General features: G+C 43.3%; 1 protein-coding gene across 1 annotated transcript in view; it reads right to left on the reverse strand.

Moving 5' to 3' along the window:
* The window catches only part of Itk (IL2 inducible T cell kinase), a 69,955-nt gene extending 59,996 nt beyond the window's left edge, over nucleotides 1–9,959 (reverse strand). The window contains exon 1 of the mRNA XM_051167309.1: nucleotides 9,687–9,959. Within this exon, the coding sequence (XP_051023266.1) occupies nucleotides 9,687–9,824 (138 nt within the window). The 5' untranslated portion in view covers nucleotides 9,825–9,959. The remainder of the gene's footprint in view (nucleotides 1–9,686) is intronic.
* Nucleotides 9,960–15,062: the final 5,103 nt, after the last annotated feature.

Consider the following 15,062-nt stretch of genomic DNA (forward strand, 5'->3'; position numbering starts at 1 on the left):
TGCCAAGCTGACAGCCTGAATTTGATCCCTAGGACCCACGTGGTAGGAGAGAGCTAAGTTCCAAAAGTTGTTCTCTGATGTCACTTGTGGACTGTGGCATGGTTGCACCTACTGCTATACTAAATAAATACATGTAGACAATGTCTTATCCGATGATATAGTTATTCTACACATAGAAATCCACCCTAAAGCCTTAAAAAAAGGAACAATACTCTATTATACCTGTGTTTTCATTATTGCTTGAATGCTGAGCCATAAGTGCTAGGTATGTCCATCTATATATCTGGGTGCATAAAAATAAACTACTTTTAGCAATATAATAGCTAAAGGCTTTCTATTCTGTTTTGTAGTAATATTCCATTGATATAATTGAATTCTAACTTGTTTTCTGTCTTCATTGCTAGAGAATTCCTGATCCTGACCCAGGTTATAAAACAGGCCTTGTTTCTAGACAAGCCCCCAGAAAGACACAAGAGAGTTAAAATATGAGATAAGTACAGGACGCCATGCAGAAAGAGATACCACATGTTGTTGGGTCACTGGCCTTGGCCTGGCTGCCTGCCTTCCCTGCCTTCCCCGTATGTAACCTGCCATCCTTACAGCACTCAGAACAACCACTTCCAAATGGAAAAAAAAAATGGTGTTGCATACCTGCCTTCACCATTTGGTAGCTTCCTGCTGCTGGAATAAAGTGCAAACTCCTTGCCATGGCCCACAATGGCTCACACAGCTTGGCTTCTGCACCCTCAGTTTGCTGCCTTCTTTTGAACTATGCCCGAGTTTCTCTCCTCACATGGGCCAAGCTTTTATTTACTCCAGGCTCCTTGAGCTTGCAGTTCCCACTACCCAGAATGCCGTTCCGAGTTTTTTTTTTTGTTTCACTTGACTGGCACATCCATTGTCCCTCAAACTCTGACTCTGGCCTAGACACAGATTCCGTCTCTACCCACACTTCCTTCCAGCTCTGCCCCCCGCTGCTCCCGAGGTCTGCCTTAGAATCTGCCCATCTGTATCTAACCTGTGCTGTTACATACTTCACTGTAGACTGTCTCCTCCACTTGCTTTTTGAGGGCAAACACCTCAACCGTATTATTCACCACTGTATTCCTCACACCTACCTCATTGGTTGTGACCTAACAGGTATTAAGAAATGGTTAACAGACAACAAAAAAGAGAGGTTACACAGAGGGTGCTATGCAAGCTTCCAAGGCGGAGGAGAATTTGGTAGTCACACCCAGACGCTGAGCCTACAAACTACAACAATGGCTAAGCCAGCAAGATAATCCCCTTGTGCAATAGTGACACTTTTATCTTAGCAGTAACCAACACCTGTTTAGCTAATTTAAGCCAACTTGATGGGACAGAATCCATGCTTACTACTGTAAACCTAGCCGCCTCCCCTGCTGGGGAAGCATGGATGCTGGAGCAGAACCCAACGCTGCCATTTTCTTAACGTAATTTCTAGCAGGATTCTAAATACTTATCTTTATGCCCACAGATAAGCGTAGCTTTCGTCTTTTGTTAAAAAAACAAACAAACAAACCATTTTTTGTAGCAGATAAGACACTATTACAAAACTCCACAGCTGGTCAGAATGCAGAAAGTGTCAGGGGGCTACGCAACCCCATTGATACATCGCAACACAAGCCCTACAGCTAAGGCTTTTAGGTGACAGTTAGGGGTAGTAAATGGCTGCTAAAAGAGGGAGAATCAGTTTCCTCCTGGATGAGTTCCTCTATAGGTGGTCTAATCCCCAGAGGTCAGCCCTGACCACGTGCACATGCTAAGTGGACTCATTAAGTTGTATGTAACAAGAAGAGGTCATAAATTGGGGGACGGCATAGAAAGAGTTGGGAGGGGCACAGACGGGTAGGAGTGATATAGACAGGGTCGTCGTGTATAAGGCTCTCGAAATAGTAATTTAATAACAATGGAAATGAAGTTGGGATGTAGTTATATTTTGTGGGTTTTTTTTTTTTTTTCTGTTTTTTCGAGACAGGGTTTCTCTGTGTAGCCCTGCATGTCCTGGAACTTTCTTGTAGACAAGGCTGGCCTCCAACTCACAGAGATCCACCTGTCTCCGCCTCCCGAGTGCTGGGATTAAAGGCGTGTGCCACCACGCCCGGCTATATTTTGTGTTTTTGATTTACTCTGATGACTAATTAAGCTGAGCACTTACCCCAGACACTTGTTGGTCATTTCCAGAAGGATCTATTTTGTATCCTTTAAGCATTTTTGAATTTACTTGTTTTGCTGTTAAAGTTTTTAAGTTCTTTAACTAGTCTGTATGCAAATCCATTTTTAAATGACTTATATAAGCTTGTAAATATCAAAAACTTAAGAATAACTACAGATTGATGGGGATTCTGTGGAGACATGGCATCATGTGCCAAGCTCTATTTCTATTAAATCTACAAACTCTGTGTTGACTTTCAAGGACACACAGGTGGTCCACATGGGGAGTTTTATGTGCATTCAGAAGCATTTCACAGCAGTTTCTTCCCTTTGTAAGGCTTCTGAGCATCCTGAAAGCAAGCCCTGACTCACCTCCTGATGAAAATCACAAACCCAGAGACCCATTTTTATTTTTTTTGGTGTCCAGATGGGAAATTTTATTATTAGTTAAGGAAATTAGATGAAGGTATTGCAGGTGGCCCATGAAAATTTGAGAAGCCCTTTAAGCTAAGTTCCTTAGGATTCAAGTGTGCTGGACCTCTTGTCTGTAACTCACTGTGTGAGTCTTGTTTGGTTCCTGTAGAGATGCTCTGGTGCTTTCCAGTTAATCCTTTCTTCCAAACTAAGTTCTCTACCTGACAGTATTTCTTGCAAGCTGAATTTTTTTTTTTTTTACTGCAGGAAATATGAAAGAGTGTGACAGTCTCAAACTCATAGAGATTTTCCTGCCTCTATACCTGAGTACTGGGATCAAAGGCATGCCACCACACCCAGCTTTTTAAAGATGAAAAGGGAAGATAGGAGATAGGGAAGAGGTGGGAAGAAAGGATCCACCAGCCCTACTGCAACCTGGGCTGTTCCCCAAAAGCCACTGCAGAGTCCGTACTGGGGAGAGAAGCAGCACCCCCACAGTACTCATTTCAACTGCCTCACTCTAGTCCTGAGTGCAAGGGCCCCAAAAAGAAAGTGAACTTGAAGCACTGAAAGTTCAGAAAGGGAAACCAGGTGTGGTGGTGCATGCCTTTAATCCCAGCACTTGGGAAGCAGAGGAAGGCGGATCGCTGTGAGTTCGAGGCCAGCCTGGTCTACAAAGTGAGTCTGGGATAACCAGAGCTACACAGAGAAACCCTGTCTTGAAAAAACAAAAAACAAAAAACAAAACAAAACAAAGAGAAAGAAAGAAAATTCAGAAAGGAAACAGATGTGCTTGAGGCACACAGAGCAAGGGTAGTGCCAGGAGAAGTCAGAAAGATGGGCCACAGCTAAGAATTAAGTACTATAAACAGTTGCACAGAGCTTTGAGGTAGAGAGTGGCATATAAATAGTAATTTTAAAACTTCACTCTTGGTGTTGTGGGGATAACAGATTGGTATGGCACTTCAGTTGTCCACGGGACCCCAGGGAGCATCAAGGAAATCACAATGGGACAAAGAGGAAGGGACTGTGGTTGGTCACACTCTCCAGCAGAAATGCTCGGGTACACGATCAGGCAGCAGTGGCGCACACCTTTAATCTCAGCATTCAGGAGGCAGAGGTGGGTTCAAGGCCAGCCTAGTTTACAGAGAGAGTTCCAGGACAGCCAGGGCTACACGGAGAAACCCTGTCTGGGAGGAAAAAACAAAACAAACACCCCACCCAAAGAAACCTGCCTGCAGAGGGTCAAGCTATAAACCCACTGGGAGGAAAGATAGTCACTCAGGGAGATGGGGAAAAGAGAACTGAGTCGACAGCTCTCTGGAAATATCTGGGGTTTTCCCGTAGGTGTCCTTCTGACCTAGCTGAGAGTTCTGTCCACAGAACTTCTCATTCTTGCTTAAGACAAGACATGATTAGTCCTTCCAGGGAATGATTTTCATTTATTCTTGTATCCTAAACTTTCCCTTTTGACCTAAGTTGTGTGTTTACTCTTTGAGTATCGAGCCCTTTTGTAATGGAGCTCATTATGCTATGCTAACCCTGCTCTGGATCTACATGCTCTTTCTCTCTTCTCTTCCTCTCGCCTTCTATTTCCTCCATAAGAAAAACAACAACAACAACAACAAGACTAAACAAACAAACAGCTAATGAACGTTAAGAGGCAGGAAGCATTGTGGAGACTGATGGTATCATTGGATGCCTGTCCTTGTAACACTTTAGTCTAATGGAGGCTCACATGAGTAAATGGGCAATTAAGACTTTGTTTGTTTGTTTGCTGTTTTGTTTTTAGAGACAGGGTTTCTCTGTGTAGCCTTGGCTGTCCTGGACTTACTTTGTAAACCAGGCTGGCCTTGAATTCACAGTGATCCCCCTGCCTCTGCCTCCCGAGTGCTGGGTACGCCACCATGCCTGGCTGCAATTATGACTTTGGTATGGATCCTGAAGGGTACATGTTGCCATGGCAGAACATAATAGGAGGATGACCTAGTCTGAAGAATTCAAGGAAGGCTTCTCTAAGGAAGGCGCATTTAGAGCTGTATGATTGAAGCCCAGAGAGAAGACAAAGACATGAGTGCTAAATTGTGGTGCCTTTGGTCAGTGGGAATAACCCTGTCATAAGCATGTTTGCTTATGATGAGACCCATGCCAATGGAGCACAGTCACCCTGGCTTCTGTGTGGAGTGTGGTGGGTGAGGTGCTCATCACAGGAGCAATAGTACTGCATGAGACATGTGAACTTCTTCCGGGAAGATGACCTGGGAAATGCAGGATCACTGCAGCAACTTTAGCAGCAAGTGTGGTCAATGTCCTCATGCTAGTTCAGACATGAAACTGTCTCCAGACAGTGAAGGGGAGAGGTATGTCCTGGAGTGTGCACAGAAGGGACAGAGCTCATAATGTACATCACTGTGGCAGGCCTGGAGAACATGAGGTGTCAACTGTTAGAACCTCCTACAGAGTAAGAGCACATGGCGTTTTGTAACCCAGACAGTAACACTAGCCATAAGAAGTGCCATGTATCATGGAACTATGTAAGCTCTGGAGAAGTAAGGGCCCTCAGGGAAGATATTTATACCCTTTCACTTTCTTCCCTGGTTTATAAATGAGGGAATAACAGTTCCTACTTACAGGATGATTGCAGTGTGTATTCAAAACAATCCACATGGACACACTGTTATATAGGATGTGCCCAGACAATGTTAGTTAGTGGCTACTATTAGAATCGTGGTGACCTCCACCTCATTAATAAGAAAACAAAAAGGAAGATTCAGTAGTTCAAGACCATGGCTGTTTTGCAATCTCACAGCATTCTGTGGGCATTCTGTGGTTTATAAAAGTCAGACAGCTCAAGTGGTAGGGCTGATCTTTGACCCAGATCTGTCGGATATCAGAAAGTATGTTTTTGATGATGCTGCATAACGGTTTCAAAAAGGAGGAAGGGGCCATCTCCCACCTGTCCTCTTTCATTCAGGAAGTCTGCCTGTGTCACTGCAGCTCAGGGAGGGGAGACCCTCCTCTGGGAAACAGCTGGGGTGGTGATCTTGACTGTTCATTCCCACCCTCATCAGATGGTAATGTATCCCATGCCATGGGAAGCATGGCAAGATTGACCCTTAAAGTGCAAAGCATCATTAGAATAAAGAATCTTTCTTTCCCTATGGCCTCGCAGAACATCATGATGGTGCTTGGCGGGTAATGACCATCTTTCCATGTCGCAAAATGAGCATGAAACTTGTAATACACTTTTCTTAGAATGCAATCATCATCTTGTGAGACAGGGGGAGAACCATTAGGGTCCTCATTTTGCAAATAGGAAAATGCCTTAAATAGATGAAACGTGTTGCCTGAGATACTATACCTACAAAGGAAGAGAGGTAGGAGTTGAACCCAGCTCCTACCAGCTACACTGTTTTTTTCCCAACCTGTAATGTTTGTCTCCATGTATGCTGTCCCTTCCATTTCATATTCAGGGTCCTCTGATATTTTCTATGGGTCCTGTGGTTCAGTTGTCATCAATCTCCCTAGAGACCGCACTTATGTCTGCCAGTGGTATGCTGGGTTTGCCTTATACTGGCTTATGAGAGCAAGCTGCTACACTTTCAGGAATTTATGATCCACATTGATTGATTGAAATGGCCAAAGGGATACTTCTTTTTTTTTTTTTTTTAAGTGGAATTTCATTTTTTGAAGACTGGCCTTAAACTTATAGCTGAGAGCAACTTTGGACCTCTGATTCTCTTCTTCTGCCTCCTGAGTGTGGGGTTGAAATATTGCACCTCCCCCATGCTTACTTTATGCCAAGCATTGAACTTGCCTCACTCATGATAAGCAAATACCCTTCAAGTTGCCCTCTATCATAGCTACATGAAGGAGTTATTTATAACAGAGAGATGAACAAATGCTGCTAACCCGGGCTCCGCAACTCCCCTATACTAACACAGCAACTGTCACATCTTACCAACATGCTACCAGGCTAAAGAACTGCAGACCACTTTACAAAATGCCTGGCAGGTGCAGGGAACATCTGAAGCTATGTGCGTGTGTGAATGCCACCACCTGCAAGCACCCTGTGTTGTTCTGATCCACTATTTCAGTAGGATGAAGACGGTTCTGGGAGCCCAGAGCCACTTTCACAGCACAGATCATGGGGATGGGCCTACAATCCTCAAACTATATTCATATTTAGTGTAAGACAGCGGCCATGGATATCTACAGTTGGACTGAACACTTGCTTTGTAAAATGACATTTGTTCTTGAGTATTTTTCTTGTGGTGTTTACAGTCTGACAGAAGATTTGAACTTTAAGGAAAACAATTTTGTATATGCAGAAAAGAGAAAAAGAAGCTAAGAGCTTAAAGGGGCGAGCCTGGATTGTGTAGCTCTCGATGGGTGTGCATCTCCCATCAAGGTCCCTCCTTTTATCTGGTTTTGACCCTTAGCTCTAACTTTCCCCATCATTTGAAGATGAGTAACTTACGCTAGCCTGCAAGTTCCTTCAGAGATGTGAACATGACACGAATAATGGTGGATGTTTCCTAGGTGCTGACGAGGTAACAGTATGCTATCTCTTTAACCGAACTGTGTGAACTTGCCAATGTCTGACTGCTTTTCTGTTTGCCAAATGGTAATTTCAATAGCTCAGCTCACACACACTGTGTCTGGGCCACATTCTCATGAACTGGGGCTATCATTATACCTACTTCACAGATGAAGAGGATTAAAGCTTTTATAAAAAAAAAACTTTCTCATACAAGTACAGAACTATTTATTTATGAGTGATGCATTTTTGTGCTCATTGATGGCCCTGGGTAATATATTATATGTAGGGCAGATACAATAATAATACAGTGACCTTGAATAACTAACTAATAAATTTCTGTAATGCTTAAAGAAATGTTTCAAAATGTTAAATATAAATATAAGCCATTGGTATTAGAACACAAAAATTCTCTCTCTCTCTCTCTCTCTCTCTCTCTCTCTCTCTCTCTCTCTCTCTCTCTCTCTCTATATATATATATATATATATATATATATATATATATATATATATATATATATATATATCCATTCATCATGGAAGCATTAGATAACTACAGCCAAGGGCTATAAGACGAATTATTTGGCATGGAATTTTTCTTCCTTTTTAAAAATTCTTTTGTTTGTTTATTTGTTTTGTTGAGATCAAGTCTAGCTATGTATCCAAGGCTGACCTAGAATTCATCAAGTATCCCAAACTTGTACTGAGCCTCTTGCCTCAGTCTCTTTAGTGGTGGGATAACAAGCATGTACCACCATATCCAGGTTGTGTTAGAATTTTTATGATTCTTAAGAGATAAAGCGGGTGTGGTGGCACCTACCTATAATCAAGGTACTCTGGAGGCTGAGGCTAGAAGATTTCAAGTCCCAGCTTGGGTTATATAGTGACATTATTGTACACACACACACACACACGCGCACGCGACGACGACAACCACCACCACCACCTCAACAATTAAAGAAGAAAGGGATCATGAATTTGAAAGAGAGGAAAGAGGATACATGGAAGGGTTTGGATGGAGAAAGAAAATGGAGAAATAATGTAGTTGTATTATAATCTCAAAAATTAAAGAACATTGAAAAAACTGGTGAAAGTGTAAAATCCATTTGATAAAAGTTAAAGGTGCATGACTACACTTTCATTATGAAACGTGAACTTCATGTTTCATTCACAGAGACACAGAGTTGATGCCATGTGATTTATTAGTTCTATGTGGTGAACCCTCCAAGCTCAAAGCTTGGCACCTGGCCATTGACCAATGGGTCATGCACATATGTAATTCCATATGCCTTCTAATCTATTGGTAAGTTATCAGTGAGACCCTGCTGAAGGCAAGTGATTCTCTTCACTGCAAAACTACAGAGAGAGAGAGAGGCAGCACTATTTCACCAGAAACTACAAAGGCTAGGCACCCCTCTACACCCCCAAGTGATCTGCTCCAAGTCCATGGAAAGCTTCAAAGACTGGATCTCACTCCGCTCACCTGACTCTTTTAATAAGACACCAGCAGGGAACAGAAGCATCCTTGTCTCAGTGACCACCAAGCTAAAACATCTCTGCATCACTTCTCTAATGATGTAAAAATAATATGATATGACAAAAATAATCACACAAGCTTTGAAAAGTGTTTGAGGAGGCCTAAGCAAGAGCCACTGCAGACAAAGAAAGGTTTCTGAAAGAAAGAATGGAGCTTGGGATTGACGTCTAGTTCTTTTATATATGCAAGGAAAAGGAGCCTGATGGAGAAGGGCATTTGCCCAGGCTCTCAGTGGGAAGCACAGCGACTTCCTGACCCCCATGCAGTGCTTCTATCAAACTACATTGTTAACACATACTCACTTGCTTTTGTTGTGACTGCTGCTGCACAATATTAGAGACATGTAGCTGAGCAGCCACACTCTAGGAAGGATCCCTGGTCTGCGGGCAGAATCTTTGCCATCCACACCCCTAGTCTCCTGAGAGGTTTTTTTTTTTTTTTAAGACTAGGGATGAAGAGGGTTGCCATGCGTGCCTTACAACTTTAGAATACTACATGAATGGAGGTATGATGTCATGGCCCCAGGGGAGTGATGACCATTGAGACATAGAGGGGTCAAACCATAGGGGTTTTTCATAAGACCTTCCCATCAGCATTCTAAGAACCATTTCTTTTGTAAAACAGGGAAATTGGGCTAAGCTGCCCCTTATGTCTTAATGAGCAGTAATTAATGTCTTTACTGCCCTACAGCCTGGAAATGCCACATACTTCACCATGAACTTCAAGTTCTGTCCGTAACACTCACTGCATAAAATATTTTCATGCTGAAAAATTAAACATAACCTTGTGGAGAAGAAAATTGGGTGAGTTAAACCTATGGATTTTAGAGCTGAAATAGCCAAGTCTAACTGACAGCTGACCCTCAGAGCTCTCCACGTTTGCTCTGAGCTCTCTAACTTTGCTCTGTGGTCGCTAAACATAATGTGCCTGTGTTCCAGGTGTTTAAGTTTATCCCATGAATCAGCTCAGTCCAAACACAAAACAGTAAACAAACAAAGCCAAAAGTAAGTGTTTCCATACCCCATGGCGATCCTCGAAGTACGCTAGGCTGGCTTTCGTTAAGACAAAGACGCGAACTTTAAAATTAGAGGGAGAAGTCCTTCTCTTCTGCTGGGATTTTTTGATCAGCTGTTCTTCCAGAAGGATGAGGTTGTTCATGGTCCAGTTCTGAAAAGTGATGCGTCTTGGGCATCACCCCTCAGTGCAACCGAAGGAGAGAAACAGCCGGGAATGCAACAGGATGCAGTTGATCTTTAGAGAGCCCTTCAAAGGCGGCTTGCCTCTAACCTTATCTTTCTATCAACACCAGCCAGCCTCATCGCTGAGCTCCCTCCTCTGATGTCACAGGCCACGACCACATCCTTTTAAAATTCACCAAGCTAAGAGGCACATGAGAAAACATGTGTACCCTTAGCTACACGGTTTGGCAATGAGGTTTGAAGAAACTTCGAATTGTAAAAAGGAATTCAAGTTTAATTTTTCCAGCTCCTGTGAGCTCCTGCAACAGTCAGGACATGGAGAAAAGGGAATGAGAACAGGGGTCCAGGGGTTGGTGGAACTCACCTGGTGGATAAATTTCCCGTTGCTATTATCATGGATTGACACAGCCTTAGTGGCTCAAAGCGCCGTGGATTTACCTTACAACTCTGTAGTTTAGAAGTCTGAAATGTGTCTCGCTGAGTGAAAATCATGGTGACTGTGGGACTGCGCTCCTGTCTGGCAGGTCTCTGGGGGGACTCCATCTCTGTGACTGTCTTACCTCCTGAAGGACATCTTGGTGGCCTTGGTCTTGGCTCTCTCCCTCTTCAAATCCAACAACTCTAGACTGAGTCCTGCTTCCTCCAAATTGCTGAAGGCTCTTCTTCCTCCTACCTCTGCCACATCCAAGGATCCTGAGAAACTCACTGGGCCCATCTCACAGTCGTCATCTAGGACGGGCTCCTTATATTAAGGTCAGAGGATGGGCACTGTAACTCCATTTGGTACGTTAGTTCCCCTCTGTCACCCAGCCCCTCACAGTCACAGGTTGTGGGGATAAGGGAATGGGGAGACTTTCACAGGGCTATAATTCTATCTATCCATTTGAATTCCATCTCTACTACCTACCACCTGCCTAGTGGCTTATGACTTCATTGGAAGCAATAGGGGCTTTGTTTGAGACACTGAACCACGGCACGGCTCCCTCTCAACACCTCTCTCAGCCTCAGAATGCCTGGCTTTCAGGGTGTCATGTTAGCCTCTTGTGTATGCCACTTGACAAATGTGGTGCCACGCATCTGAAGACATACTCATGTCTCTTTCTTTTCTGGGTAACTCCTAAGTGATATTGCCAGCCTCAGCCAACATGCAACTTCCTCTGGAAGCCTCTTGGACTTTCCCACATGGAATCTTCTAACCTATTTTCCCCTGCCTATAAGGACCCTTAGAAGGAGGCAGCACACATAGACAGATAATGGGCTACCTCCTCGTGAGGATTCTGTGGGAACCTTGTCTGCCCTGTGAACAATGCAGAGCCTGACCTTAGAGTCAGGACTACATGATGGTGTGGTACTTATGTGAGGTTTACTGTGACCAGGAAGTTAATGACCGAGAAGTCCCAGTGCAAGCAGAAGCAGCACAGAGCAGAGAGGACAAAGGATGAGACAAAGGGAGGAAGCATAATTATCCAGTTTATTTTTAGTTTTAAATTGCTAATTGAAGCTTTCTTTTACACTATATATTGAATGCTTTTGAATAATGAAGGTGAAAGGATGGGATGGGTAGGGAAGGGAAGAAGGGAGATATCCTGAGATTCTTAAGACATGAAAATATAATTTACAAAAGAGGTAGACTTTTTAAAATATAATTTGTAGCAATGATTACTACTTTTCTTTTCTTTCCTTTTTCTGGGGCAAATGACTGTCTGAAGATTACCTGGACATCTGGTCAACCTGAATAAAGACTATATTATTTTCAACATTTCCTGTAACTTGGTATGGCCATGTGAGACTTTTCTGAACAAGAGACTACGGCAGATGTGGTGTTGTACACTTCTAATATCAGCTCGTGGGAGGCTGTCTCCAGAAAAGAAAGGGGTTCCTTAATGGGACCCTCTCTTCCCATCTCCCTTTCTCTTCCTATTGTCTAGGGTATTGACATGTTGCTTGGAGCTGGAAGAACTATTTCATATGCAGTGGAGGCTACATGTTGAGCATATTAGATCCCATGATAGGAGGAGTCTGGGGTTATACTGATGGATAGGATCACCCATGCTAGTTGTGGAGTGCCTTTTCTGTACTCCATCTTAGACAAAAGGCTGAGAGCAGGGTATCATTTTCTTTTCTATAGCATAAACTAAATACACCATTAGTATTTTCTAGGACCCTTTTATTTTCGTTTCTGTTCCTAGTAGCACACCCAACTCTAACATCATGTAGTATCATGTACCATCTTCTTAGCTATACTGTAAATTACTTCGGAAAGGGTAGATTTATGCCAGATTGACTCAGGTACAATGATTTACAAATGTTATATAGCACTTTCACCTGAAAAAGCAGAATATGAGACGTTATTGTCTTTGAGTTGCCAAGTCTCTATGTAGTACAATAAAACATGATTTTATCCTCTACCACACAGAGCACTGCGAACCACTTACTGGGACTAGTCTATGTCCACTCTTAAAGATAGTGTTAGAACCCTCAATATTTTTTCTCTATCATGTGAAAATAAACAGTCTATTTTTATTTTGGTTATGAAAGTTTGGTTTATAGGAAACAAATTCCAAAAGCTCATGCTGGTGCCTATAACCACCATTATGCTTATATGGTGATGCCTTGTCTGCAAGAAAAGCAAACAAAAATGCAAAGGAGGCGGAGGAGATGGCTCAGTGGCTAAGAGCACCTGCTTTACAACATAAGGACTGGGCTCCACGTAACAAGCCTGGTATGGTCTATTGCATGCCTGTAACCTCAGCCCTTTGAAGGGTGGAGCCATGGAGATTCCTAGGGCTTGATGGCTGCCAGCCTAGATGAAAGACTTGAGTTCCAGCTTCAGGGAGAGACTCTGTTGGAAATGAAGACATAGACAGTCATAGAAGAGGACACCTGAAGCCTTCATCTGGCCTATGCATGTGCACATGCACAGGCATGTGCATCTGTACACACATATGGATATAACACACACACACACACACACACAGAGAGAGAGAGAGAGAGAGAGAGAGAGAGAGAGAGAGAAAGACAGAGACAGAGACAGAGAGACAGAGAGAGACAGAGACAGAGAGAGACCGAGACAGAGTGAGAGAGAGAAAAAACATAAGTGACCAATAACTAAAAACCCAACAATAAAAAAATAGAACCATTTTGGACACCAAAAATATAACTGTGATGCGTTATTAGAACCACAAGTTCAAAAGAAAATAGTCCATCTCAATGATTAAGAGGATGGTGAATGACCAACTTATTATTCTGGAGACTGAAAACAAAAATAAATTATATCCTGTCTTTCATGACAGATTTCATTTCAGCTTAGTCATCAAATATTTAATAATGTGAGGTGAAGAAGGAGTGACAGAGCATCACTACTTCCCAAACTGACTACAACAATGAATGTGGGTGATGACCCTGTGTGACTGTTAAACTCACTGTGTCAAAAGTCAGTAGGGAAGTGTACCACCACTATGAAGCTGACAGCACAGTGACAAGCTGACCACTCGTTACAGGACAAAAAGAGACCAGTTGACACAACATTATGTGGCTTCTGTTGTAATGTGCTAGGGAAAAAACAAACCACCCATACAGATGCTTTGTGGCTAGAGAAAAGAGTCACATATAAGTCTGGTTGGAGATCTAGATTTAAATCTGATCTACCAAGAAGCTCAAGAGAGGAAGGAACATGGCAAAGAGCAGGAAGAGACGTAACTGGGCAAGCCCAGAACGTACCAAATGCTAAGGGCAAATGACACAGGATCCTCAACAAATACAGTGTGTGGGAACCTGCAGCTGAGAAAAAGACTTGAGGAGATGTTTCTAGTGTGGGAGGATTTTGGATTCAGAGCCAAACAAATCAACTGTATAAAGGAATCATGAGCCTTATGGGGGAATTTAAACACTGACTGGGTGTATGATGAAACTGAGGGACTGTTATTAGAGTTTAAGGCATGCTAATGACACTATTGTGCGTTTTACAGGTGTGCACTAAGTGATTGATAAAATGGGCAGACATCTGATTTATTTGTAATGCTTTATTATAATGCAGTGGAGGCCAGGGAGGAGAAATAGGGAGAGAGATGCTATTCCTGAACTGATGATTGCTGTGACTGCGTCATGAATACTGGGGTTTGTTATTGGATCCCTTACACTGGCATCTGTTTGAAAGTTTCCATAATGATCACTTCAAAAGAGCCAGACCAGTTCTTGCTGATCGTCCAAGCTCTCAAAGCACAGGGCTGGAGAAATGGCTCAGTAGCTACAGGCATGTATTTGGACCAAGAAGACCAAGTCTGGTTTCTAGGATCCAGGACAGGTGGCTCACAACTCCAAGGTATCAGGCAATCTCTTCTGGGATCCATGGGTATCTGCACTCACAGTCACATATCCACATACAAATCGCACCCCCCTCCACCATGCATGCATGCGTCATGTATGCGTGCCCGCTGGCACTCACTAAAATAAATGGCAACAAAAAGGAACTCTGGGCACATATCCCGTGTACTGCTTTCCTTCAGTGTCAGCTGGGCTTGCTTCGGCCTATGAAGCACACCAACTTTCCCCTGGGTCCTACCTCCTCCCTGAAGTACCAGCTGGATTTCTGCTGTACCCCTTTAGGCTCAGGCTGGAGGGAAGGGGAAAGAGAAGCAAGGGCAGAGAACACAGTATGATGAGGTTGCTACTCCTGGGCTGGGACCCTTAGGATGTGATGTAGACACACAATGTTTCTTTGTGGAAAAGTCTAGTCCCGAGTTTTGTTGATTTCCAGTGCTGAGGGCCCTTTGGGAGTCCACTGGCCCCACTCTCTCTTGTTCTCCGCCCAGAATGCCTACACTCCTGTCTTGCCACTGCAGATATGCCACACTTCCCAAGGGCACCCTCTTATCTCTGATGACAAACAGCTGCCCACAAGCTCTTGCTATTGTATTATGGGATGACTTTTACATTTCCAAGGTTCAGTGTGTCCACCTTAAAAAGTCCTGTTACCCGCCTTCCGGGGAATACAAGCATTCAGGAGTCTTCCTCTGACTGGAAGTAAGAAGAAATTTACAGCTCACAAGAATTCAGTGCCCCATTCTGTTAAGCCTTGGCTTCTGAAGGGTGGGGGGTGGGGCGGAAATTTACAAGCAGAACTGGTTTTGCTTCTTCCCATGTCTTAGTGCATGAGACAGTACCCATACTTTGGAATACAGAAATATTTCACTTCTTT

The sequence above is a fragment of the Acomys russatus genome, chromosome 25 (genome assembly GCF_903995435.1).
Source record: "Acomys russatus chromosome 25, mAcoRus1.1, whole genome shotgun sequence".
Lineage (NCBI taxonomy): Eukaryota > Metazoa > Chordata > Mammalia > Rodentia > Muridae > Acomys > Acomys russatus.